General features: G+C 45.4%; 1 protein-coding gene across 6 annotated transcripts; it reads left to right on the top strand.

The window, feature by feature from the left end:
• Positions 1-6: 6 nt before the first annotated feature.
• On the top strand, positions 7-27,770 carry phtf1 (putative homeodomain transcription factor 1). 6 transcript variants are annotated; one of them, XM_068057512.1, is made up of 18 exons: positions 7-91; positions 1,115-1,190; positions 3,030-3,086; positions 4,630-4,699; positions 5,945-6,103; positions 6,218-6,374; positions 7,127-7,199; positions 7,587-7,754; positions 11,802-11,891; positions 13,682-13,903; positions 16,131-16,259; positions 16,555-16,827; positions 17,547-17,678; positions 25,022-25,108; positions 25,939-26,094; positions 26,338-26,433; positions 26,955-27,080; positions 27,251-27,770. In XM_068057512.1, the coding sequence occupies exons 2-18, from the start codon at positions 1,146-1,148 to the stop codon at positions 27,266-27,268; spliced, it is 2,058 nt and encodes a 685-aa protein (XP_067913613.1). In that variant the 5' UTR covers positions 7-91; positions 1,115-1,145; the 3' UTR covers positions 27,269-27,770. The 6 variants fall into 6 exon arrangements, with proteins under 6 accessions (XP_067913613.1, XP_067913617.1, XP_067913614.1 ...); XM_068057516.1 differs by lacking the exon at positions 5,945-6,103; XM_068057513.1 differs by lacking the exon at positions 16,131-16,259.
• Positions 27,771-27,994: the final 224 nt, after the last annotated feature.

Here is a 27,994-nt window from a genome sequence, read left to right as displayed (position 1 = left end):
TGATTAATATTCATGTCCCGGAGAAGTTTCCGCCGGGCGAGTCCCAGGCTCAGGCCGCGGCCCAGCTCCCGGCCCCGGGCGGCGGCTGCAGGTGAGAGCGGGGCCGGGGCAGCGGGGCCAGCCCCCGGGGGGCAGAGGGAGGGTCTCTGGAGGAGGCGGTGAGGGCAGGAGGGGGGAAGGGCGTGTTAGTGTGAGGGAGGTTCTGAGGAGGAGGGAGAAGGGGGCCTGAGGGTGAGGGGGTTGAAGGGAGGAGAGGGGCTGAGGGGGTTTGAGGGAGGCCTGGGTGAGGAGGAGAGGGGGGTTTGAGGGAGAGGGGCTGAGGGGGTTTGAGGGAGAGGGGCTGAGGGGGTTTGAGGGAGGCCTGGGTGAGGAGGAGAGGGGGGTTTGAGGGAGAGGGGCTGAGGGGGTTTGAGGGAGGCCTGGGTTAGGGCATTATAGGAGGGTCTCTGGGGGGAGAGGAGGGGGAGGGGGTTTCTTTGGGGGTTGAGGAGGGTTTCTGGAAGGGGGCCTGGGGAAGACGGGGAGGGGTTTCTAAGGGGTAGTGTCTCAGAAGAGAGTCTCAAGGGGAGGAGGAGGGAGAAGGGGGTCTTTGGGGGATGGGGAGGGAGATATCTGAGATGGAGAGAACCCTTTTGGATGAAGGTGGGGGTCTTGGGTGAGGGGAGTCAATATGGGGGTGTTTTGGATGCACGGGGAGAATAAGGAGTGTTGGACAGAGAGAGAGTGGGATATATAAGAGCTTGGAGTTAACAAGGAAATGTTGGTTATATGATACGAGTGTGCTGTATATAGGGGAGTGTGGGCGTACATTGGAAAGTGGGGGCATGTGGTATTGGGTGGGTGCAGATTGGGGGAGCTGTCGATTCACAGGGTTCCTGGCTTGTTGCCCCCTCCAAAGCTGTTGCTATATTTACCCGATTGCAGTGTAAACTGTGATTTCCACATTGTACTGCCACAGATCAGTAACGTTGTTATGCTTTTGACCTCTCTGTGTAGCTGAAGTTTTTAGGGTTGGGTTTGTTGACGTTGAGTTAAAATTAGCGACTGTGACGATGCCCATTTTGCAACAGTCTGAACCCGCACACACCTGTTTTATTTCAATTTTCTTTTTCAGATAAGATGAGTGGCTGGTGACTGAGCACCAAATGGCCTCGAAAACAACAGACACCATAACATGGTACCAGAGAAAGGTATGTACCCAAAATCTGGGGCAGTGGAAGCTAATGACCAGTAATTCATAGAATAACATAGTGCTCACAGAACAGAAAGAGGCCAGCTGGTCTGTTCCGGTGTTTAATGCCACACACAAACCTCCTCCCACACCTACTGCATCTCACCCTATTAGCATAACCTTCAATTCCTTTCTCCCCTGTGTTTATCTAACTTCCCCTTAAATGTTCCTGTGCTGTACTGTTCTTTGTATCTATACTATTTGCCACAACCACTCCCTGTGATAGCAAGTTCCACATTCTCACCACTTTCTGGGTAAAGAAGTTTCTCCTGAATTCCCTAATGGATTTATTCGTGACTATCCTGTATTTATGGTCCCTAGTTTTGGTCTCCCCCACAATTGGAAATATTTTGTCTCTAAGTCTATCCCATCAAACCCCTTCTTAATTTTAACAAAGTGACCCCTGACAACACAGCCAAGCGCCGATGTCGTCAGTGCGTTCCCAGCTGCGCACGTTCGCAGAACGGTTTCTTTCTGCCGGTATGGGGCTGCACATGCTCAGCCTACGTCAGAACCTGGCTTGCCAAGACTAACTCGCGCATGTGCTCTAAAACGTGATCGCATACTGGAATGGGGCCAGTCATACCCGCCCTCACTGCAGGCCTCGCCAATTCCCCCTTTGGCCGATCGCTCCCCACTGCGTTGCCTGAAGAAGTAGTTGGGGGGTCGGGGAATGAGCCGCCGAAGCAGCACGGCAAGGACCGAGCAAGCGAGGGGTGACGGAGCGACGCGGGAGCCAGTGACCAATTAGAGTGAAGCGGTGAGGCCTGGAGCGACCGGCCAAAATGGGGAAGTGGCGAAGGCAGGAGCGAGTGGCTGAGGGGGGGAGAAGCGGCGAGCAGATGGGTGCGGGAGGGAGCGGCAAAGAGAAGCGCGATGGTTTCTGTCATAATTATAGCCCAGAATTCATTTGCACTGCTGTAATTGTGCAAGAGGATAAGCCACACGAATCTATTTCCAAAACCAATATGTTAGAATAATAAACATCATACAAAGGGCAAATTGAAAGATGCCATACAATGAGATTATTAGGTTCTATACTAGCACAGGTACTGTTGGGGGTGGGATGGGGGCAGCGATCGCAGCCATTGTGGGGATTTGGGTTTAAGGCTGCGTTTACTTTTTGTGATAAATTGAGAAGCTCCATCTTTATTACTGGCAGCTGCCTGAGACGTTGCAGGCAGTGATGGTTCAGTGGATGAGGCTGCATTTGCGCTTGTGTCAGTCCTGCACCACCTAGTGGTTGCATTGTCAGCAAACGCAGCCTAATTTTAAACACCTCAATTTGGTCACCTCTCCACCTTCCCCTTTCTGGAGAAAACAGATCCAGTCTATTCAGTTTTTCCAGATAGTTAGAGACTCTAATTGGGTGTAAAATATTAGTTCAAGAAATTTTTAATGTCCTCTGTTTTGTGGTCCTTATTTGTTTTAATTGACAAGTTTGATGAAATAACAGAGGCAGTGGTAGCAAGCCCACACGTCATGTTGATCTGGTTGAACAGCAGTAAACTGAGCAGGAATTCATTCTGAGTTCTACAGGAGTGAATGTGACTGATTTTTTTTTTAGTTTTCACTCCCTGTTCACACACCTACTCACACTCTCTCACACACACACACAATCGCTCATCCTCCCTCCCTCCCTCCCCAAACACTTAGTGTCTTTTGGAGATGAATTACGTAATTTATGGTAGTAGATTCACAGTCCTAATACATTGTTGCTACAACACACAGAACTTGGAAAAGTTTTCTACCAGTCTTTCACCAAGTCACTTGCCTGATTGGAATTGTTCTGTTTCAGATTGGAGCGTATGATCAACAGATCTGGGAAAAGTCCATTGAGCAGACAGAGATTAAGGTGGGCCGTGAGAATGCAATAACGCTTTGTTAAAATGCTCCGTGCATCTCATTCCTCCTCTGATTGAGAGGCTGGGTGCGACTCGCTGAGTAGCTGTGGGGTTTTCCTCAAAGACTGGGTCAGGGATGGCAGTATTTCCTGGTTGTGACCGAGTGGTTCAGGTGTTGGGTTATTAAATCCATTGGGCAGTGCTGGCTCGTCCGCAGCAATGGTTCTTAACCTTGCAGCATTGCTTCAGCTGGGCAAGGACTGATCGTGGTCCTGTGATTTTTGACTACATGAATCACATGGATTTGTTTTTGTCAAGCCAGAGAGGTGGAGGGGAGCTGTGATAGTACCCGGTTCTAGGGACAGTTTTTAAATAAAGGGTTGAAATTTTTAAAATATTCAAAATCCTTTCTATTAACGATTGTAATTTATTTAACATCACATTGCTCACAGTGATTGATCAGTGTAAAGGGCCTCAATTAATCCAGCTGTATAGTGAGTATAAACTAGTCCCTGTAGAGTGGGCACTGACTGGTCAGTGTGCAATGAGACCCACTTGTCAAGCAGCCATGGCCAACACATGGATACAGAGTACGCCCCACCACTGACCAAGCTAATGATCTGTAAATCCTGTGTCGGCCCCTGAGTGCAGCTTTTCACAAGTTTCTCTGCCATTTTGAAATGTGGTTTTGTAGCCGTCCCAGTTCTCTTGCGGTGAAGATACAAGTCACCTCTCACTAAACACCCTGATCTCAGGGACAGGCCTGAAACGTGAGGAAAACTCTACTGGCCACTTCCAAACTTGCACCAACTCCTCTCCACCCATCGCGTCCTGTGCTCATTGACCTACATTGGCTCTTGGTCCGACAGCACCTCGATATTAAAATTCTCATCCTTGATTTCAAATCCCTCCACAGCCTCGCCCCTCCCTGTCTCTGTAACCTCCTACAACCCCACAACCCTCCAAGATCTCTGCGCTCTTCCAATTCTGGCCCCTTGTGCATCCCCAGTTTTAATCGCTCCACCGTTGGCAGCTGTGCCTTCAGCTGCCTGGGTCCTAAGCTCTGGAATTCCCTCCTTAAACCTCTCTGCCTCTCTCTCCTCCTTTATGACGGTCCTTAAAACCTACCTGTTTGACCAAATTTCACCTTGTATGGCTCGGTGTCAAAGTTTGTTCAAAAACACTCCAGTAGAGTGCCTTCAGATGTTTTATTTTGTTAAAAATGCTACATCAGTGCATGTTGTTATTGAAAAATGTGAAATATGATCGGGGCTTGTTGCTCCCACTAAGATCGATTGAATCGAAAGTGTCTGCCTCAGATGCCTGAGGACTGTTGTTCAGCTCTTCAGTTGGATATGAATACTACTGAATGCTCCATATAAAATCGATGCCTGTTTCTTAAATTGTTTAGTCTGTAGTACAGTACTAGAGGAACTGGGAGTCCCCAGGTATGGTAGAAATGGGGGAAGCCTGGCAGCATAGTATGAAGTGAGTATGTGAGATGGCCTCTGATGGTGCAGTGTTATTAAACAAAATGTGCTTACTTAATTCCAGGGATTGCGAAGCAAACCAAAGAAGACGGGCCGAATAAAGTCTGACCTGATAGATGTCGATCTTGTGAGAGGTGAAGGCAACCAGGAAGTTTTCACTTTTTATCGCATTTTGTCTTTTAAATGTTGCTATTTGCTGCACTATCACTTCATAAAGTGTATTTATACTCAGCACAATGCTTAGGAACATTAGGAGCAGGAGGAGGCCATTCAGCCCCTCGCGTCTGTTCCACCATTCAGTTAGATCATGGCTGATCTGTATCTCAACTTCACCCATATGTTAACAGTTATATGGAAACTGCCAATGTAAACATGTCACGCTATAATGAGCCCCTCCCATCAGTGGAGTCCAAGATTGGATATTGGTATGAAATGGCCAGCCTCGCAATTATTGCACATAATGTGCTACATAAACACTGGCATAGACCAGTTGGGCCAAATGGCCTGTTTCTCTGCTGTCCATTCTGTGTAATCTCATAGCTTTGAGCACACGGGAGCTGGAAACATTGGAGGGATTCTTCTGTTCTGAGCAGATGGTCTCACCCCCAAGAAAGGTTCACTGGATAGCCCACGCTGGGCTACTCACCTTACACCAGCCCTGCCAATGAGGACTCAGTGAGAGGGAGGCAGCCACATTTGAGCACTAGACATGAGGCAAAGGAGCAAGCGACATTTTTTGACAGGATAAAACAGTTACATTTTGTTTGTGATCTCAGGAGGTGAAATAAATGCACTGAATTTTACAGCACAGAAACAGGCCATTCGGCCCACCTGGTCCATGCTGGTGTTTATGCTCCACACGAGCCTCCTCCCACCCTGCTTCATCTCACCCTATCACCATATCCTTCTACTCCTTTCCTCCTCATGTTTATCTAGTTTCCCCTTAAATGCATCAATGCTATTCACCTCAACCACTCCCTGTTACAGCAAGATTCACATTCTCACCAGTCTCTGGATAAGGAAGTTTGTCCTGAATTCCCTATGGGATTTATTAGTGACTATCTTATATTGATGACCTCCTAGTTTTGGTCTCCAACCATAAATGCAAACCCCTTTGTAATTTTGAAGACCTCTATTAGGTCACTCCTCAGCCTTCTCTTCTAGAAAAAAGAGCCCCAGTCCGTTCAGTCTTTCCATATAGTTGTAAACTCTCAGTTAGAACCACAGAAAGGGGTCATTCAGTCCATCGTGTCTGCATGCTGGCTGAAAAAACTAGCCGCCCAGTTAAAAAAGAGTTGTTTTACTATCCTTGTAAAGATGTTTTTGCACCTTCTTCAGTACCTCTGCATCCTTTTTAACCAGTTGTCTTAATTGTCCAGGATCAACCTTTGTCAAAGCGAAACCTGAAAGTCCATGGACCTCTTTGACTCGGAAGGGAATAGTGCGAGTGTTATTCTTTCCGTTTTTCTATCAATGGTGGATCCAGGTAACCTCACTGGGTATCTTCACATGGCTGCTGCTCCTCTACTTCTTTGAAGGTGCAGTGAAAAAACATTCTAGGACATTCCCCTGCGTGTTGCAGCTACATTTACATCCCTGTAACTACTCTGTCTAAAGAGACACTGACTCTTTGCCTATTTTTGTGTTTCCAGTGGTGACAATTGGCCTTTATTTGCTGGTTCCAGTTTTGTACATCAGTGAAATTGTCAGCCCCTTGGTTCTGATGCTGCTACTGGGGACAGTTCATTGCCAGATAGTCTCGACCCAGCGACACACTGCTTCACCCACAAGCGGAGGCAGGCGCAGGAGGTGAGCCTTGTGACGATAATGATAATTTTACAAGTGACACAAAATTAACTTCCCGTGATTCTCTAATACATTAAAAATCTTGACAAAGTGCACGCTTTGTGTCAGTTTTTTTCCCCATTATAAATACCTGTCAGCATTTAGGGAGGTTTAGGGAGGGTGAAGTCTTGGAAGGATTTGAACACGAGTGTGTGAAATTTAAATTCAAGGCATTGCAAGATTGGGAGTTAGTGCATGTGAGAAGCACAGAGGTGAACGGGACTTGACCAGGAGACAATGTCAGCCAATACTCTCCTCTGATGATGAAAGAGTCCTCACTCCTTCAAACTCAATTGTTTGATGTTTGGATTGGACTCATGGCTCCTTTCTACACTATGTCTGGGACCTGAATGTGCCTCTTGTAACCCGGTGGGCACTGTGCTCAAGGTGCAGTTTGAGCGCCAAGTCTTCGAACTCTCATTTAATCCACTAGGGATGCAATTCAACATTCGATTCACTTTCCTTGTTGCAGACCCACGGTGATTGGACAGGTCACGGTTATCTCATGTGGTCTAGTTTTCTGTTGACGGGAGTGAAGGGTTAGTAATAATGAGCCTCGATGTTCTTTCATCCTGTGCATCCTTCAGCTAGGCATCTTCAACTGCGAATATCCACCTCCCAACTGCAGAAATCCCTTCTAAATTCAGGGATTGTGGGTGCTCCACATTATCCCTTAAAATGTAAATGTTTAATGAAGAGTTTTTCTTCTTCCTCAGGGCAACGCAGACAAGAAACCTGTCAAGGAAAGTTGGACGGTGCGCTGCAGGCTCTGGGCCCAACGCTGGGAGGGTAGGTCTCTTTGCCATCTCTAAAGATCTGATGCGTGAAATAACAAAGAATATTAGGAACAGGAGGAGGCCATTTGGCCCCCCGAGCCTGTTCCGTCATTCAATTAGATCATGGCTGATCTGTAGATTGATTAATGGTACATGGATTAAACAGATTAGTTAATGCTAAAGGATTAATTAGTACATGGATCAGTGTTTCATCGGCTGATCAGCTAATTGGCTGTGTCTGCTCACCCACAGTTACTAATGTTTTAAGGGTTTAAAAAAATAAAATTACAGTTCTTGGGAGAAGTTCATTTCGTTGCCCTTGGCTATTTGCCAGTCTCTGAACTTTCTGAAGTTTGTGTTGGGCTGGAACTGGTTTTGAAAAGCTGTGCGGTGTTTTCAGGATGCTGACCATCGAGTTGCAAATCAGGGCTCAGATGAGAATTCCAGCGAGGACACAGAGAGCCAGTCGCAGAGGCCGTTGCTGCAGCAAAGTGGCAAGGTGGCTTTGAACGACTGCACGCTAAGGCTTAGAAGGAAGGCACAGAACAGAACTCCGGGAGTAGCAGAGGTAACTCGGGTTTATTCCTTCTCGCTCAGTGGCATCTGCAATTTTAGTTCTGTAATAACATTTCTGCTCAAATCAGACCCCTCCCAACCTTTGAATTGCACACTGTGGAGTAATGTTTAATTCCCTCAGGCGAGAGCTGGTTGGGGCGGGCATCACCCCTTACAAAATGGTAGGTACTACAGGGATTTCAGGGCCAGAGTGATCATAGATTCATAGAAAGTTTAAAGCACAGAAAGAGGCCACGGCCCATCGTGTCTGTGCCAGCCGAAAAATGATCCACCTATTCTAATCCCACCTTCCAGTATTTGGTCCATAGCCCTGCAGATTACGGCATTTGAGGTGCATATCCAGACTCCTTTTGAATGAGTTGAGGGTCTCTACCTCAACTACCCTTTCAGGCAGTGAGTTCCAGACCCCCACCACCCTCTGGGTGAAAATGTTTTTCCTCATCTCCCCTCTAATTTTTCTACCAATCACTTTAAATATATGCCCCCTCATCACTGATCTCTCTGCTTAGGTGAATTGACCCTTCATCTCGACACAATCCAGGCCCCTCAGAATTTTGCACATTTCAATCAGATCTCCCCTCAGCCTTCTCTGTTCCAAGGAGAACAACCCCAGCCTATCCAATCTTACCTCATAGCTGCACTTTTCCAGTCCTGGCAACCTCCTCGTAAATCTCCTTTGTACCCTCTCTCGTGCAATTACATCCTTTCTGTAATGAGGTGACCAGAACTGCACACAGTATTCAAGTTGTGGCCTAACCATTGAGTTATACAGTTCCAGCATAACCTCCCTGCTCTTATATTCTCTACCTCGCTAACAAAGGAAAGGATTCCATGTGCCGCCTTAACCACCTTATCGACTTGTCCTGCTACCTTCAGGGATCTGTGGACGTTCACTTCAAGGTCCTTCACTTCCTCTACACTTTTCAGTATTTTCCCATTTATCGTGTATTCCTTTGCCATGTTTGACCTCCCCAAATGCATCACCTCTCACTTCTCCAGATTGAATTCCATTTGCCACTTTTCTGCCTATCTGACCAGACCATCAATATCTTCCTGCAGCCTACAGTTGTCCTCCTCGCTATCTACCACACGGCCAATCTTTGTGTTGTATATCGTTAATATATACCACAAAAAGCAAGGGACCCAGTACTAAGCTCTGCAGAACGCCAATGCAAACTGCCCTCCAGTCGCTAAAACAGCTGTCAACGATTACCCTTTGTTTCCTGCCACTGAGCCAATTTTGTATCCACCTTGCTGCATTTCCCTGGATCCCATGGGATTTTGTTTTTAACCAGTCTGCCATGTGGGACCCTATCAAAAGCCTTGCTAAAATCCATGTAGACCACATCAACTGCGCTACACTCATCTATCTTCTGTGTTACTTCTTCAAAAATTTGATCAAGTTGGTCAAATAAGATCTTCCCTTAAATCCATGCTGACTATCCTTGATTAACCTGTGCCTTTCTAAGTGACAGTTTGTCCTGTCTTTCAGAATAGATTCCAATAATTTGCCCACTACTGAGGTTAGACTGACTGGCTTGTAATTATTTGGTCTATCCCTCTCTCCGTTTTTAAACAGAGGTACAACGTGAGCAGTTCTCCAATCCTCCGGCACCACACCTGTATCCAGTGAGGACTGGAAAATGATGGTCAGACCCTCCGCTGTTTCCTCTCTTGCTTCTTTTAAGAGCCTAGGGTACATTTCATCTGGCCCTGGTGATTTATCAACTTTCAAGGATGCCAATCCCATTAATACTTTCTTTCTCCCTATGTTTATCACATACCAACATCTTCCACCCCTACACATAGGTTACCTTTTTGGTCTTTTATGGGCCCTACTCTCTCCTTAGTTATCCTCTTACTCTTAATGTATTGATAAAATGTCTTTGGGTTCACCTTGCTTTTGCTTGCTAATATTCTTTCATGCCCTCTCTTTGCTTTCCTAATTTTTATTTTGATTTCACCCCTCCACTTTCTATACTCCCCTCGGTTTTCTGTAGTATTGAGTTCTCGGTGTCATGACAACATAAGAAATAGGAGCAGGAGTAGGCCATTCAGCCGCTCAAGTCTGCACCGCCATTCGATAAGATCATGGCTGATCTGTCCCAGACCTCAACTCCTCTTTCGTGCCAGCTCCTCATAACCCTCAACTCCCCGATATTTCAAAAATCTATCTACCTCCTCTTTAAATACTTTAAGTGATCTAGTCTCCACAACTCTCTGGGGTAGAGAATTCCAGACATTCACTGCCCTCTGAGAGAAGAAATTCCTTCGCATCTCAGTTTTAAAAGAGTGTCTCCTTATTCTGTAGCTATGTCCCCTAGATCGAGATACCCCCACTAGTAGAAACATCATCTCAACATCTACCCTGTCAAGCCCCCTCAGAATCTGTACATTTCAATAAGATCACCCCTCTTTCTTTTAAACTCTAATGAATAAAGGCCTAACCTGTTTAGCCGTTCTTGATAAGTCAACCCCTTCATCCCAGGAATCAGCCTAGTGAATCTCTTTTGAACTGCCTCCAATGCCAGTATATCCTTCCTTAAATACGGGGACCAAAACTGTGCGCAGTACTCCAGATGCTCGGACATAGCTTTCCTTTTCTGCCTTATCTTACCCTGTAAGTTCCTTGACATCCACGGGGCTCTAGATTTGGCCGTCTCACCCTTTTTCTTTGTGGGAACATGTTTACTCTGAACCCCTTGAATCTCCCCTTTGAATGCCTCCCACTGTTCTGACACTGATTTACCTTCAAGTAGCTGTTTCCAGTCCACTTTCAATAAATCACTCCTCAGTTCAGTAAAATTGGCCTTGCCCCAATTGAAAATTCTAACTCCTGTTCTATCCTTGTCCTTTTCCAGAATTATGTTAAAACTGACAGAATAATGATCACTACCACCAAAATGCTCTCCCACTGCCACTCCTTCCACCTGCCCATCTTCATTTCCTAAAACTAAGTCTAAAACTGCACCCTCTCTTGTTGGACTTGCTACATACTGGGCAAAATAGTTCTCCTAAATGCACCTCAAGAATTCTGCTCTCAATTCCTTTCACACTAAAACTATCCCAGTTAATATTGGGGTAATTAAAATCCCCTACTATTACTGCCCTATTGTTTTTGCACTTCTCAGGGATTTACCTACATATCTGCTCTTCTATCTCCCTTTGACTGGGGGTCTGTAGTGTGATTGCCCCTTTTTTGTTCCTTAGCTCAATCTATACAGCCTCATTTGATGAATCTTCCAGCATATCATCCCTCCTCACAGCTGTAATAATTCCCTTGCCACTCCCCCTCCTTTCTTATCGCCCTCCCTATCGTGTCTGAAAAACCTGTAACCAGGAACGTTGAGCTGCCATTCCTGTCCCTCCTTAAGCCGTGTTTCTGTCATAGCTATGATATCATACTGCCACGTGTCTATCTGTGCCCTCAGCTCATCTGCTTTATTTGCTATCTTCCTTGCATTGAAATAGATACCCTTGAGCACTGCCAAACTCTTTTTTAATATTCAAACCTTTGTTTCCTCTGTCTTCCAGACTCATCCATTAATTTTCCACCTTCCATTTCATTTCTGACTTTGTCCCAACTGAGTTTACCGTCAGGTCCCCATCTCCCTGCCAAACTAGTTTAAACCCTCCCCAACAGCACTAGCAAAACGTCCCACAAGTAACAGTCCTGGCTCTGTTCAGGTGCAACCCGTCTGGCCTGTCACAGGTCCCATCTCCCCAGAGCCGATCTCCTGGCTTAGTTTTAATCACCAGGATGGTTCACAGAAGTAATTCCCAGATTTTCTCCCCCAAATTGCCCTGGGTTTTTATCTCGTTTCCTGTTTCCCCAGGAGATCATGGTTTTGGGTGGGATGGAGAGTGGATATATTGTGGTGTACAAAGTATTGCAATTGTGTGGATGACCCGGAGGGTCTTTACCTGTCTGTCACTGTCTGTATATTAGAAATATGATTGAACTCAGTGCGATCTATACACTGGAATTTAAACCGAGTCCTGCCTTTGTTACTACAATCCCTTTCCCACATAATTACAGAGTGGAGAAATAATTCCGAGATGGGAGATTCCAAAACGAGACTCTGACAGTTTACCGGACTCTGAGATTGAATCTACAGCCCCAAATCAGGTATGAACAGCCATGGTGGGTTTATCAAAGTGCCTGACACAGGTCTGGGACTGGGGGGCACATGACATTGAACCCCAGTCACATGTGAGTGTTTGCCCCTCTCAGCCTGCCCATTGAAAGATGGTGGGAGGGAGGAGAAGATAAAACTACCGCGAGAAGGAGTGCTGCCTTAGAATCAGTGGGTGTAATCAGTTGTGCATGTGGAGATGTGTGAGTGATGAACCTCACTCCCAATTGAGAAGGTTCCTGAACAGAAAGTGCTATAAAAGATTTACAAAGATGATAACCAGAACTGAGAGGTTATAACTATCAGTAAAGAACAGGCTGGGGCTTTTGTCTCTGCAAGGAAGAAGGCGGAGGGGTGACATGATAGAGGCCTTTAAAACTTTAAACTACAAAGGGGTCTGAAAGGGTAGATGTAGAGAAGATGTTTCCACTTGTGGGGAAGACTAAAACTAAAGGCCTTAAATATAAGATAGTCACAAATAAATCCAATAAGGAATTCAGGAGAAACTTCTTTACCCAGAGAGTGGTGAGAATGTGGAACTCGCTATCACAGAGAGTAGTTGAGGCAAATATATAGATACATTTAAGGGGAAGCTAGATAAACACATGAGGGAGAAAGGAATAGAAGGATATGGTGATAGGGTGAAATGAAGTGGGGTGGGAGAAGTTTCGTGTAGATCATGAATGCCAGAGTAGAGCAGTTGGGCTGAATGTGCTGTTTCTGTGCTGTGAATTCTCATTCATTTTGAGATTTCTGCTTCTGGTCCCAGAGGTGTCTCCTGAACGTTTCAGCGTAAGTTTCCTATTGCTCTCATGCTGCTGCACAAAGCCGTACAATTTTACTAAACCTGGCCTGTCTCAACCTGGTATTTAATACTAAGAAAGACAGACTTGCATTTCGAGAGTGCTTTTCACAACCTCAGGCCATCCCAAAGCGCTTTACAGCCAATGAAATACTTTTGAAGTGTAGTGACTGTTGTAATGTAGAAAACATGGCAACCAATTTGCACACAGCAAGCTTCCACACAATGTGATAATGACCAGATAATCTGTTCTTGTGATGTTGATTGAGGGATGAATATTGGTCAGAGCCCTGGGAAGAACTCTCCTTTCTTCAAAAAAAAAGTGGCATGGGATCTTTTACGTCCACCTGAGAGGGTAGATGCATTAATATGCTTAACATTTCATCCAAAAGACATCACCTCTGACAATGCAACGCTCCCTCAGTACTGCACTGAAGTGTTAGCCTGATTTATGTGCTCAAGTCTCTGGAGTGGGAGAGAGTGCAACCCACTGAGCCACGATACTTCCCAGCATCAGTGTCCTGCTCATCCCTCGTTCCAACTCCTGATCAGTCCACCAGGATGGGGGGGTGTGCAATGCTGTTGGGCAGCTGTGCTGAGAATGCGATATTATCTATGTTGATAAATTCCATGGATGCTACTGGAAGAAGAGCAAGGATTTCTCTTAGGGTCCCGGCTCCTTATTTATCCCTGAATCAGCACTGCCAAAAACATGTTAAACTGGTCATTTATTCCTGCTGTTTGTGGGATCTTGCTTTGTATAAATTGGTTACTGTGTTGATCCATATGCAAGTAATAAATGTAGGTCTTCCTAACAAACTGATTAGGATCAAATTAAGATCAGGCATCAGCAAGTTCCAGTTCTTGTTATTGTGCTGAATCGACCAGTTCCTGCGAGTATGCTGGGGTATCTTTTATGGGCATACACAGCCTCTCATTTTATATATACAGAGATAGACATATTTCTTCCATTTCTTTCAGGGTGGTTCCAAGTTCTACATGAACCTCGACTCCCTGAGCTGTGGTACCTCCCGGCAGGATTCAGAGAGCAGCCAGCACGGCTCGGAGACTGAGGACATGCTGTGGGACGACCTCCTGAATGGTCCCCGGTGCCATTCTTCCTGCACCAGCGAGAGTGAGTGTGACGGTGTGCAGAGAGTGACTCTGCCCAAGAAAGTATCAATGGAAGAGCCGTACCAACAGGTGGGCTTTGCTAACTGGCGATCCATTCCGTGGCTCTTTCAACAATTTGTATTTATATAGCGCCTTTAACGTAGTAAAACGCCCCAAGGCAGTTCACAGGAGCATTATCAATCAAAGAGCTAACGCAGGCCACACTGAGGCTGAATGGCTTCCTTCTGCATTTTTTTTTCATTAATTCACGTGATGTGAGTGTCTCTGGTAAAGCCGCCTTCTTGAACCGCTGCAGTCCATGTGGGGTAGGTATACCCACAGTGCTGTTAGGAAGGGAGTTCCAGGATTTTGACCCAGCGGCAGTGAAGGAATGGCGATATAGTTCCAAGTCAGGATGGTGAGTCACTTGGAGGGGAACTTGCAGGTGGTGGTGTTCCCATGCATCTGCTGCCCTTGTCCTTCTAGGTGGAAGAGGTAGTAGGTTTGGAAGGTGCTGTTGAAGGAGCCTTGGTGAGTTGCTGCAGTGCATCTTGTTAATACAAAAATACAACTGAATGTTTTGCTAGGCCATTACAGAGGGCACTTAAGGGTCTGGAGTCACATATAGGCCAGACTGGATAAAGACAGAAGATTCCTTCTCTGAAGGACATTAGTGAACCAGATGGGTTTTTACAACAATCCAGTCGTTTCCTTGTCACCATTACTGAGACTAGCTTTATATTCCAGATTTATTTAATCAACTGAATGATTCCCAGCTGCCATTGTGGGATTTGAACTCCTGTCTCTGGAGCATTAGTTCAGGCTTCTGGGTACTAGTCCAGTGTCATGCAGGCCCCCACCTGCCAAGAATGAGGCACATTAATTTCGCCACATGGACATTAAATTTCAAATTGTAGCTGGGAAGAAGAGAAGGCTTGTGACAAGGGGTTGCCAGGCCCCTGGCTGGAATGAAACTTTTGCATATTAACAGACAGTGTTGGAACAAAGGAGCTAGCCCCTGCTCCATACAATCCACAACCAGACCTAGTCAAACCAGTTAGTCACATGACTAACCTGCTCGGCAATCTGGGGTTTTTTCTGAATTGTGTAGTTTGAACTGAGAGTCTGCAGAACGCTGTTTGCTCCTGGACTGAAGAAGAGCTCCCATCTCTTTCTCACGGAACTCCAAAACCCACTTAAGACACATGAACCCCAAGAGAGAAAAGTCTCATACAGTGAACAGGTTTAACAAGAATACTGGGCCCCAACGAAAAGCAAGATCTACCTACAATCAAGGACTCTACACTGAGCTCGAAGACCCGTAGCAAAACTCTTCAGATATTGCCTCAAACCTTTCCCCTTTATTTCTTATGCTGTTTTCTGTCTGTATCTGCATGTATGTATCGCGTATGCATGGTAGTGTGGGTGTGTCGTGTATCCGTAGGTGTTAACCGAATTAAAGTTTAAGTTTAATAAATTTCAATCTTTCTTCTTTAAACCTAAGAAAACCTGTTTGTGTGTGCCGGATTCTTTGCCTTATAATTGGAAAGTGGTGAACAGGGATTCATCAAGGGGGAAGCTAAGAACAGTGTGATTAAAATTAAATCCTGTTACAGTAAGACCAGGTGAAAGCTGAAAGGGAACCCTAGACCTCTTTCTCACTGGTTCATAACACCAGTAACATAACTACTATGTTACCGTGCCCCTGTAGTATGATTCTACCATCCCTTAACCCGACAGGTTTACAGTCAATGTATCCTTGGATACCAGATTCTTTAAGCTACTGACGCCCGTCTGAGAAAGCACCCATTGCCGGAAGAGGGTTGGGGGTTTCCTGAAGTTGGAGCATGTAGTGACTGCTTCCTGGCTCAAAATGTTGGACACATATACGCACATTTCCAAAGTGACGGGCAGTTTGAGGGCTGTTTCTACAAGATGCCAATAGAGAATTCCCCTAAATGCTTGTCCCCACCTATTGCGGGTCACTAACAGGTAAGTGAATAAGTAATCCACCAGTAAAAGGCATGTTGATACAGGATCGTCTCTTTGTGCCGTGCTGAAGTTGGTTTTTCTCCCCCAAGTTGGTTTCTGCTTTTAACATCTGTTCACTGACTTACGTTGGCTCCCTGTCTGACAATGCCTCAAATTTTAAAATTCTCATCCTGGTGTTCAAATCCATCCAGAGCCTCGCCCTCTCCTCATCTCTGTAACCTCCTCCAGCTCTACAACACGGCTTTACTGCGTCTTTAAATGATGATCCTGCTTGATTTCAGTGCCTTATGATTTGAACTGAATTTCCTTGTTTTTTTAATTTCAGAACCACTTGCACTGGCTGTACAGCGCCAGTCCAAACTTTCAGCGAGTGAGCGCTATAATATGGGAAGGAACTGACTGTAAAAAGTTCGACATGTCTGTTCTGGAGATTAGCGGAATGATTATGAAGCGGGTGCGTTTCCAGACACAAGACAGCAATGAGGGTTACAAAGTAGCTCAGAGTTTAATTTCTGTTAGGAACAGATGTGGAACAGTGACTCGAGGGCATTGAGGGAGGATATGGTGAAGGGCATGAGGGTGGGTAGAGGGGGAAGGGCTGGGTGGAGGGGTTGGTGTGGGATAATGGACAGTGACCCGGAGGGGGAGGTGATTTTGTTTAAACATCCCCTTCATCTTTTTCAATTCAGAGTTTCACAGCCTCTTTGGGGTCCTCCTTCTCACTCACTATTCTACTGATTACTCAACAGGCCAGTACCCTTGAGCAGGAGAATGGTTACCAGATTCTGGGATACTTAGTGACTGCAGTCCTCACCGTGCTACCCTTTGCATTTCGCCTTTGCCAGCAGAAGGACCTGGAGCAGCTGGCCTCATCCTCCATTATAGAGCTACTGACTATTGCTTGTGGGGCGAAGCCTGATGGGTTGCTCTTCACCTTGGTGCTTATTAACATTTTGGAACGATTCTGTCTGATGTGGATGTTTTTCTTCATTCTATCTGTGGCAGAGAGAACGTACAAGCAGGTAAGTGACAAAGGAGTCTTGGGATATGGGCAAAGCCACCATTTATTGCCCATCCCGAATTGCCCTTGAAAAGGTGGTGGTGAGCTGCCTTCTTGAACCACTGCAGTTCATGTGGGGAAGGTATACCCACAGTGTGGTTAGGAAGGGAGTTCCAGGATTTTGACCCAGCGACAGTGAAGGAACGGCGATATAGTTCCAAATAAGGATGGTGTGTGGCTTGGAGGGGAACTTGCAGGTGGCGGTGTTCCCACGCATCTGCTGCCCTAGTCCTTCCAGGTGGTGGAAGGTTTAGAAGGTACTATCAAAGGAGGCATGTGAGTTGCTGCAGTGCATCTTATAGATGGTACAAACTGCTGCTGCTGCTGCTGTGCTTGGTGGTGAAGGGAGTGAATGGTGGTGGATGGGGTGCCAATCAAGCGAGCTTCTTGAGTGTTGTTGGAGCTGCACCCATCCAGGCAAGTGGAGAGTATTCCATCACACTCTTGGCTTGTGCCACAGAAAATCCAGCCTCTGATCTGCTCTTGTAGCCACAGTATTTAAATGGCTGGTCCAGTTAAGTTTCTGGTGAATGGTAATCCTCAGGATGTTGATGGTCGGGGGACTCAGCGATGATAATACCGTTGAACGTCAGGGGAGGTGGTTAGACTGTGTCTTGTTGAGATGTTGCTGTGTCTTCTCTGGAAGAAGAAGCCTCAATCTGTTCATTGATGTCTATGCAGCGATTCCTGTTTGCCAAGCTCTTCAGTCACCTGACATCAGCTAGGAAGGCTCGTAAGTCTGAGATCCCTCATTTTAGGCTGAAGAAGGTGCAGAACATTAAGATGTGGCTGTCACTGCGCTCATACCTGAAGGTAAGTACAGAAATCATACTTGCGTACATGCAAACAGGATCATGGCTGATCTGATTGTAACCTCAACTCCACATTCCCACCTACCCGATAACTTGTCACGCCCTTGCTTATCAAGAATCTACCTCTGCCTTAAAAATATTCAAAGACTCTGCTTCCACCACCTTTTGAGGAAGAGAATTCCAAAGACTCACGACCCTCTGAGAAAAAAATCTGTCTTAAATGGGTGACAGCTTATTTTTAAACAGTGACCCCTAGTTCTAGATTCTCCCACAAGGGGAAACATCCTTTCCACATCCACCCTGTCAAGAACCCTCATAATCCTATATGTTTCAATCAAGTCACCTCTTACTTTTCTAAACTCCAAATGATGCATGTCTAGCTTGTCCAACCTTTCCTCATAAGACAGCCCGCCCATTCCAGCTATTAGTCTAGTAACCCTTCTCTGTACTGCTTCCAACACATTTACATTCTTCCTTAAATAAGGAGACCAGTACTGTACATAGTACTCCAGATGTGGTCTCACCAATGCCCTGTATAGCTGTAGCATAACCTCCCTCCTTTTGTATTCAATTCCCCTTGTGATAAACGATAACATTCTATTAGCTTTCCTAATTACTTGCTGTACCTGCATACTAACTTTTTGCAATTCATGCACTAGGACACCCAGATCCCTCTGCATCTCAGAGCTCTGCAATCTCTCACCGTTTAGATAATATGCTTTTTTTATTCTTCCTGCCAAAATGGACAATTTCACATTTTTCCACATTATACTCCGTTTGTCAGATCTTTGCCCACTCACTTAACCTATCTATATCCCTTTGTAGCCCCTTATGTCCTCTTCACAACTTACTTTCCTACCTATCTTTGTGTCATCAGCAAATTTAGCAACCATACCTTCAGTCCCTTCATCCAAGTCATTTATATAAATTGTAAAAATTTGAGGCCCCAACACTCATTCCTGTTTCACACCACTCGTTACGTCTTGCTAACCAGAAAATGACCCATTTATGCCTACTCTGTTTCCTGTTAGCTAGCCAATCTTCTATCCATGCCAAAATGTTACCCCCTACACAATGTGCTTTTATTTTCCGCAATAACTTTTGATGTGGCACCTTATCAAATGCCTTCTGGAAATCTAAGTACAGTACATCCACCGGTTCCCCTTTATCCACAGCACATATTACTTCTTCAAAAAACTCAAATAAATTGGTTAAACTTGATTTCCCTTTTACACAACTATGTTGACTGTATCTGATTACCTTGAATTTTTCTAAATGCCCTGCTTTAATAATAGCTTCCAACATTTTCCCTATGACATATGTTAAGCTAACTGGCCTTTAATTTCCTGCTTTCTGTCTGTCTCTGTCTCCCTTTTTGAATAAAGGAATTACATTGGCTATTTTCCAATCTAATGGAACCTTCCCCAAATCTAGGGAATTTTGGAAAATCAAAACCAATGCATCAACTATCTCATTAGCCACTTCTTTTAAGACCCCAGGATGAGGTCCATCAAGTCCCGGGGACTTGTCAGCCCGCAGCTCTAGTAATTTGCTCAGTACGACTTCCCTGGTGATTGTAATTTTCTTGAGTTCCTCCCTCCCTTCCATTTCCGGATTTACAGCTATTTCTGGGATGTTACTTGTATCCTCTATGGTGAAGGCCGATGCAAAATACCATCTGCCATCTCCTTATTTTCCCTTATTAATTCCCCAGACTCACTTTCTATAAGGACCAATGCTCATTTTGTTAACTTTTCTTTTTTAAATATCTATAGAAACTCTTACCATCTGCCTTTATATTTCTCACCAGCTTTCTCTTGTACTCTAATTTTTCGCTCCTTATTAATCATTTAGTTGTTCTTTGCTGCTTTTTATATTCTGCCCAATCTTCTGACCTGCCTCCCATCTTTGCACAATTATATGCTTTTTCTTTAAGTTTGATACTATCTTTTACTTTTTTAGTTAACCACGAATGGTGGGTCCTCCCCTTGGAATTTTTATTTTTCGTTGGAATGTATCTATTCTGTGTATTCTGAAATAGCCCCTTAAATATCTGCCACTACATCTCCATTGACATATCCCTTAACCTATTTTGCCTGTTCACTTTTGCTAGCTCTGCTTTCATGCCCTCATAATTGCCCTTAAATAAAGTTTAAAATACTAATCATAGACCCACTCTTCTTTCCCTCAAATTGAATGTAAAATTCAATCATTTTATGATCACTGCTGCCTATGGGCGCCTTCACTATGAGGTCATTAATTAATCCTATCTCGTTGCACAATAACAGGTCTAGTATAGCCTGCTCTCTGGTTGGCTGCAGAACGTATTGTTCCAAGAAATTATCCCGAAGACATTCTATGTACTCCTCATCTAGGCTACCTTTGTCCATCTGATTTTTCCAATCTTTATGTAGATTAAAATCCCCCATTGATTATCGCCATAACTTTCTGACATGCACCCATTATTTCTTGCTTTGTACCCCATCCTACTGTGTGGTTACTGTTAGGGGGCCTGTACACCCCTTCCACATGGAATAATACAGCACAGAAAGTCGATTAAATACGGAGAAACTGTTTTCAGTGACTGAAGGGTTGGTAACCAGAGGACACAGATTTAAGGTGATTGGCAAAAGGATCAGAGGCAACATGAGGAAACATTTCTTCACATAGTGATCTGGCTGAAAGGGCAGTGGAAGCAGATTCAATTGTAACTTTTAAAGGGAATTGGATAAATGCTTGAAAGGAATAAATTTTCAGCGCTTTTGGGAAAGAGTAGAGGAGTAGGATCAATTGAATAGCTCCACCAAAGAGCTGGCACGATGGGCTGAATGGCCTCATTCTGTGCTGTATCATTCTGAGAGAAGGCCATTTGGCCCATGTGCCTGTGCCGCACCTATTTTTATTGTTCTCTTGGTGTGATGTGGGGATGTTTATATCACCATAGGAGTCTGCAATTAAGTGTTTTTGCAAAAGTTCGTTCTTGGGTTGCAGACATCGCTGGTAAGGCCAACATTTGTTGTCCATCCCTAGTTACCCTTGAGAAGGTGGTGGTGAGCTGCCGCCTTGAACCGCTGCAGTCCATGTGCTGTTAGGGAGCCATGTTTGGAAGTGAGCAGCGCGAAGGGCAGGAGGTGAGGACCCGGGGAGAGACTGAGCTTCAGAAAGTGAGAGGCTGCTGGAGGAAAATTCCCTGGTAGGCAGTCGGCCTGTGAGGGGAAGGACTGAACCGGATGAAAGTGATGGGATCCGCGGAGTTGCCAGATCTGGATTGGAGCGCGACTCGAGACTGCTCCCCATTCAGCAGCTCTCAATGGCCAAGGACACAACCGGGAGCAGAATGGCTCAGAAAGGCCCACAGCAATAAAAAGTCATAAACACAGTGGGCCTGGCCCATCCTGGCCAGATAAACACACTCAGACTGGGGTGAAGTTGGTCAAAGCGATCCCACAACCAATGGATCTAAGCTCTGCAGTCCTGCCACATCCAGTTGTGAATGGTGGTGGACAATTAAACAACTAAATGGAGGAGCAGGCTCCATAAACATCCCCATCCTCAACAATGGGCGTGCCCAGCACATCGGTGCAAAAGACAAGGCTGAAACATTTGCAACTACCTTCAGCCAGTAGTGCAGTGTTGATGATCCATTTCAGCCTCCTCCTGAGATCCCCACCATCATAGATGCCAGTTCGATTCACTCCACGTGATATCAAGAAACGGCTGAAGGCACTGGATACTGCAAAGGCTATGGGCCCTGACAACATTCTGGCAATAGTACTCAAGACTTGTGCTCCAGAACAGCTACAACACTGGCATCTACCCAGCAATGTGGAAAAATGCCCAGGTATGTCCTGTCACAGAAAGCAGGACAAATCCAATGCAGCCAATTACCACCCCATCAGTCTACTCGCGATCATCAGTAAAGTGATGTCACAAAACTGGGTGGGAGGGTGAGTTGTGAGGAGGATGCAGAGAGGCTTCAGGGTGATTTGGACAAGTTGAGTGAGTGGGCTAATGCATGACAGATGCAGTATAATGTGGATAAATGTGAGGTTGTTCACTTTGGTAGCAAAAACAGGAAGGCAGGCAGATTATTATCTGAATAGCTACAAACAGAGAGGGGAGTATGCAGCGAGACTCGGGCACTCTCGTACACATTTCGCTGAAGGTAAGCATGCAGGCGGTAGAAAAGGCAAATGGTATGTTGGCCTTCGTAGCGAGAGGATTCAAGTACAGAAGCAGGGATGTCTTGCTGCAATTATACAGGGCCTTGGTGAGGTCACACCTGGAATATTGTGTGCAGTTTTGGTCTTATCTGACGAAGGATGTTCTTGCTATAGAGGGAGTGCAGCGAAGGTTTACCAGACTGATTCCTGGGATGGTGGAACTAACGTATGAGGAGAGATTGAGTTGGTTAGGATTATATTCACTGGAGTTCAGAAGAGTGAGGGGGGGATCTCATAAAAACCTAGAAAAATCTAACGGGACTTGACAAGGTAGATGTAGGAAGGATGTTCCCGATGGTGGGGGAGTCCAGAACCAGGGGTCATAGTCTAAGGATACGGGGTAAACCTTCAGGACTGAGATGAGGAGAAATTTCTTCACCCAGATAGTGGTGAGTCTGTGGAATTCACTACCACAGAAAGCAGTTGAGGCCAAAACATTGTATGTTTTCAAGAAGGAGTTAGATACAGCTCTTGGGTCTAAAGGGATCAAAGGGTATGGGGCGAAAGCGGGAACAGGTTACTGAGTTGGATGACCAGCCATGCTCATAATGAATGGCGGAGCAGGCTCGAAGGGCCGTATGGCCTACCCCTGCTCCTATTTTCTGTGTTTCTCTGTAGGTGTCATCGATACTTCTATCAAATGGCACTTATTCAGCAATAACCCGCTCAACGATGCTCAGTTTGGGTATGCCAGAGCCACTCAGCTCCTGACCTCATTACAGCCTTGGTCCAAACATGGACAAAAGAGTTGAATTGCAGAGGTGAGATTGACTGCCCTTGACATCAAGGCAGCATTTTACAGAGTGTGGAATCAAGGGGCCCCAGCAAAATTGAAGACATTGGAAATCAGGGGAAAACTCTCAGCTGGTGGGAGTCGTACTAGCGCAAAGGAAGATGGTTGTGGTTGTTGGAGGCCAATCATCTCCACCCCAGGACATCACTGCAGGAGTTCCTCAGGGTAGTGTCCTAGGCCCAGCTATCTTCAGCTGCTTCATCAATGACCTTCCCTCCATCATAAGTGGGGATGTTCACTGATGATTGCAGTGTTCAATACCATTCGTGACTTGTCAGATACTGAAGCAGCCCGTGTCCATATGTAGCAAGACCTGGACAACATTCAGGCTTGGGCTGATAAGTGGCAAGTAATATTCATGTCACACAAGTGCCAGACAATGACCATCTCCAACAAGAAAGAATCTAACCATCTCCCCTTGACATTACCATCGCTGAATCCCCTACTATCAACATCCTGGGGTTATCATTGACCAGAAACTTAACTGGACAAGCCACATAAATACTGTGGCTACAAGAGGCTGGGAACTCTGCAGCAAGTAACTCAACTGACTCCCCAAAGTCTGTCCACCATCTACAAGGCACAAGTCAGGAGTGTGACGGAATACTCTGCACTTGCCTGGATGAGTACAACTCCAAAAACACTCAAGAAGCTCAACACCAGTCAAGACAAAGCAGCCAGCTTGAGTGGCACCCCATCCGTTACCTTAAACATTCACTCCCTCCACCACTGACACACAGTGGCAGCAGTGTATACCATCTACCAGATGCACTGCAGCAACTCACCAAGGCTCCTTCAACAGCATCTTCCAAACCCGCAACCTCTACCACCTAGAAGAACAAGGGCAGCAGATGCAAGGGAACACCACCACCTGCAAGTTCACCTCCAAACCGCACACCATCCTGACTTGGAACAATATCGCCGTTCTTCCACTGGGTCAAAATCCTGGAACTACAGCAAGTTCAAGAAGGCAGCTTACCACCACCTTCTCAAGGACAATTAAGAATGGAAATAAATGCTGTCATTGCCCACATCCCAAAAATGAATTAAAAAAAGACAGATTTAGTTTCAAGAATGCTGGGCATATTTACAATGCCAATTGGGTTATTGGTAGAGAGAGCATTGCCAATGAGCAGCTATCTTTAGCATTGACTGAGCCACATATACCGGCCTGGAACTGCAGGTTGAAGCTGTCTGTCTTACTGGATAATCAATGAGAGACCAAGTTAATGTGAGCTTCATTTCACTGTTTGGCGAGACAAATGGATTTTTAAGGTTCCTTATGATCTAAGCCCAGACTTGTAAGCTTTGTGCATCTCCCCACTCCTTTCGCATTTCATCTACACTGCTGAAAATGTGAACTCTTGTGTTGGGGATGGGGAACTAACAGTCAGGTGTGGGATGTGTGAGGAGAGCGAGAATGCAACCAGTGATTGGAGTGTTAGAATGGGATGCGTGAGGAGAGAAGCGAGGTGGATTGGTACATGTGAGGTGTGCATGAGTACGGCCGTACAGAAATCAAATGTACTGAACGTTGAAATAAACTGGCCACTCACAACTTGTGAGATTTCAGTGACTTTTAAAATGTTAGCAGCCCATGGACAAAAAAGTAGTGCTCAGAGGAGTTTGTGGTGTTCCCATGTACTTCAGGCCTTGTCCTTCTAGGTGGTAGAGGTTGTGGGTTTGGAAGGTGCTGTCGAAGGAGCCTGGGTGAGTTGATGGTACACACTGCTGCCGCTGTGCACTGATGATGCAGGGAGTGAATAGTTAAGGTTGTGTATGGGTTGCCGATCAAGAGGCTGCTTTGTCCTGGGTGGCACAAATCTATTCAAAGCTCAATTTAAACAGACATCCTCCACAAAGAGTTGATATTCAGCAAGCCTTGGAGAATTGTGTCCTGTTTCCTCTCGATCCTGAGACTTGACCTGTGGACCAGAAGACTGTGTGGGATCAAAATGTCTGTGTGAAAACAAGATTTAAACTACTTCAACAGAAATATCAGTCACCAGATTCCAACATTTCTGGGTTTAAAAACACTTTAGATATTTGTCTTCAGTGTGAAAGCCTAAACCTGAGAAATACTCAGGTGACAATCATAAAAACTTTAACCTGCATCATTGCCTTTCAAACTGAAATGAAAAACCAGCTAATTGACTATCATTTTCTTTTTTATCTCTCTTTGCCACTTTCTCACTCTGCCTGTCTGACATTCACTGCATTTCTCCCTTCTACTGGGAGTCTGCTTTGCTTGCTGTCTTTGCTCTTTCTATCTTTTTTCACTCTCCTCCATTTCTCCTTTTTCTTTATCTCTCATTCTCACTGCTACAGAGGCGGGGCCCACAGCGCTCAGTTGATGTCATTGTTTCATCGGCGTTCTTACTCACTGTGTCCATCGCTTTTGTCTGCTGTGCTCAGGTAAGACTCAGAACTTGTTTCAATTTATTGAGGAAAAGGGATGTTTGTGCCTTTAGTGACCTACAGTTATCCCCTGTCTCTCGGGGGAAAATATATCCGAGTGTGTGTGGGGCGAGTTTCTGATTGTCAGTGCTAGTTATGCTGTGCAACTTTTGATGTCACTTGAACCCCTCAGTCACATCCTTGTAACTCCCCGTGTGTTATTTCCGTTCCCCGCCCCTACCCCAATGCTGGCAGCTGCTGGCCAAGTTACCAGAAACATGCAAACATCTTAATAATTAGAGTTGTGTATAGAAAGAACTTGCACTTAGTGTCAGAAGGTTGTGTGTTCAAGTCTCATTGCAGAGAATTCACACCATAATCCAGGCTGACACTCCAGTGCAGTACTGAGGGGGTGCTGCCGTCTTTCAGTTGAGGCCCCATCTGCCCTCTCAGGTGGCTGTAAAAGATCCCATGGCTGCTATTCAAAGAAGCACATGGGAGTTCTCCCGGTGTCTGGGCCAATATTTATCCCTCAACCAAAATGACTAAAACAATGATCAGGTCATTCTCACGTGGGATCTTGCTGTACGCTAATTGGCTTCTGCATTTCCTACATTACAGCAGTGACTATACTTCATTGACTGTAAAGCACTTTAGGACATCCTGAAATCGTGAAAGGCGATAAAGAAATGCAAATTCTTTGTTTAGTGAGGGGTGGGAATTGATTACTCCCAAGGGGCTGCTGGGTTCTGTTGTTACCAGTGAAGGTGGGAGTGTCTATCTGTGATAACCATAATATAGATACTCCTTTTCCATAACACATGCACAACTAAATTTTTAATCCCCAGATCCTTCATGGCCGCATGAGCTTCCTGGATTCCCTGTATAACTGGGAGTTGCTGATATGGGGGGCAGCTCTGGCAGTTTTCCTGTTGAGGTTGGTCACACTGGGATCAGAAGTCAGCAGGAAATACAATAACATCTCTGTCTTGCTCACAGAACAGGTAGGTGCCCGATGTTTAATCAGCAGAGCCTGTTAATTGGGACACTGTTGGAGAGTTGGGATCTTGATATTGCTCTTAGTGAGCCTGACTCATGGAGCTCAGTTCATTATCCAGGAATCGTTTTTATCCTTGGGGCAAATCTGCAGAAAGTGTTGGGAAATATTAACAAAATCCATTCTGCTTCGGGTGGGGTTGCTATGACAGTCTGTGCTGAAACTGGTTCGGTGCCTTTTTCTTCAATAGATCAACTTGTATCTTAAGATGGAGACAAAACCCAACAAGAAAGAACAGCTCTCCATCATCAATAATGTGCTAAAACTCGCCACAAAGTTACTGAAGGTGAGCAGTTCTGTTTTTCTACCCCTCTCCTGCATTGCTTTCCAATTCTTCCCTTCACTTCTCTCAATATTTTGTTTTTAATCCTTTATTTCAAAAGAATGGTGGAATCCTTACTGTTGCACTCAGATCCATTAGGTGAGGAAACTGAATAGGAGCGCAGTAACACGAGCTCACTGGCATCCAGCCTCTCAAGGTAGCAGTCCCACTGCAACAGAAGCATTGCTGCCTCTTTTGAGTGAGAAGACTTGCTGTCCTACTCATGCCTGTACTGGATCGTGCATTTAAGTGACTAACAAGGACAGGAGCAGGCTCTGCTGTGATGCCTTTCACAATTGAAAAGCCTGATGAAGGGCCTCTGGCATGAGGTGTTCAAGAATGCTGTGGAGTATTCCTTTACAAGAGTCAGCACTTGCAAGGGGAGAGAAAATTGACTTTTAGTTCTTGATGGGGTCTGGGAGTGATGAGCATCTGTAAATGGGATCACTGTTATCACTCATTCACTGCTGTGCTTCCCCCTACAGGAGCTGGATTCTCCTTTCAGGGTATATGGACTGACTATGAACCCGCTGCTGTACAACATTACCCGGGTTGTTATTCTGTCTGCAGTATCTGGAGTGATCAGCGACTTGCTGGGCTTTAACCTCAGAGTGAGTTACCCCACAACAACCAACAGCAGACACATTGGGCCATCCACACTCCCTGCTGCATGTTAAATCAGGACTTCCCTCAGTTCACAAGACATTTGCCTCCACAGATCCTCTTCCTTAATTCAGTTGCTGTAAAAATCAGTAATTCTTTTTCCTCTCCCTTTTCCTAGCTGTGGAAGATTAAGTGACCCAGGGGAGTTGACAGAAGTCACAGGAAGATGAGATATCAGTTTGCTGACGTGTGCGAGAGGGAGGAGCATCTGTTGGTGAGATTGGAGTGGGGAGGCTCTCCGATCAGCAGAGGGCAAAATCCTTAGAAGCTCCCTGTACTGGAACACTGAAACTGCATCTCTCACTGCTACCCTAATAAAGAGAGACGGAGACAGGGCAGGAAAGTGGAGTGGGGCAGATCAGCCATGATCTTATTGGATGGTGGACTAGGCTTGAGGGCCCTATTTATGTTTATTCTCCTGCAACCTTGGGATCTGGTCCCTCAGACACAAATGCACAACTCTTGCCCCACATGTATCTCCATGTCTGCCTCACTGCTCCTTCCCTCAAGCCCGACACTGTAAATATATCGAAGAACAAGTTGCTGCTAAATCATGTGTTTATCAGGGTGTATAATCCACCCCTTCTAATTATTGCCAACTGTACATTTCTTTCCAAATAAAGATTCCACTCAAACACCTTTCAGTTGCTTCATTATAGGTTTTTAAAAGAAGGAACTTGCATTAATTTCACCACTGCAGAATGACCCAAATCTGTTGCAGTCACACTATTGAAATGTGTGATAATTAACAATTTTTTTTAAAAAGTGATGGTCGAGGGATGAATATTGGCCAGGACACCAGAGTGAACACCCCTGCTACTGTTCAAAATAGTGCCATGGGATCTTTTACAGCCTCCTGAGA

The sequence above is a fragment of the Heterodontus francisci genome, chromosome 25 (genome assembly GCF_036365525.1).
Source record: "Heterodontus francisci isolate sHetFra1 chromosome 25, sHetFra1.hap1, whole genome shotgun sequence".
Taxonomy (NCBI): Eukaryota; Metazoa; Chordata; class Chondrichthyes; order Heterodontiformes; family Heterodontidae; genus Heterodontus; species Heterodontus francisci.
This window is presented reverse-complemented; position numbering and strand designations above follow the sequence as displayed.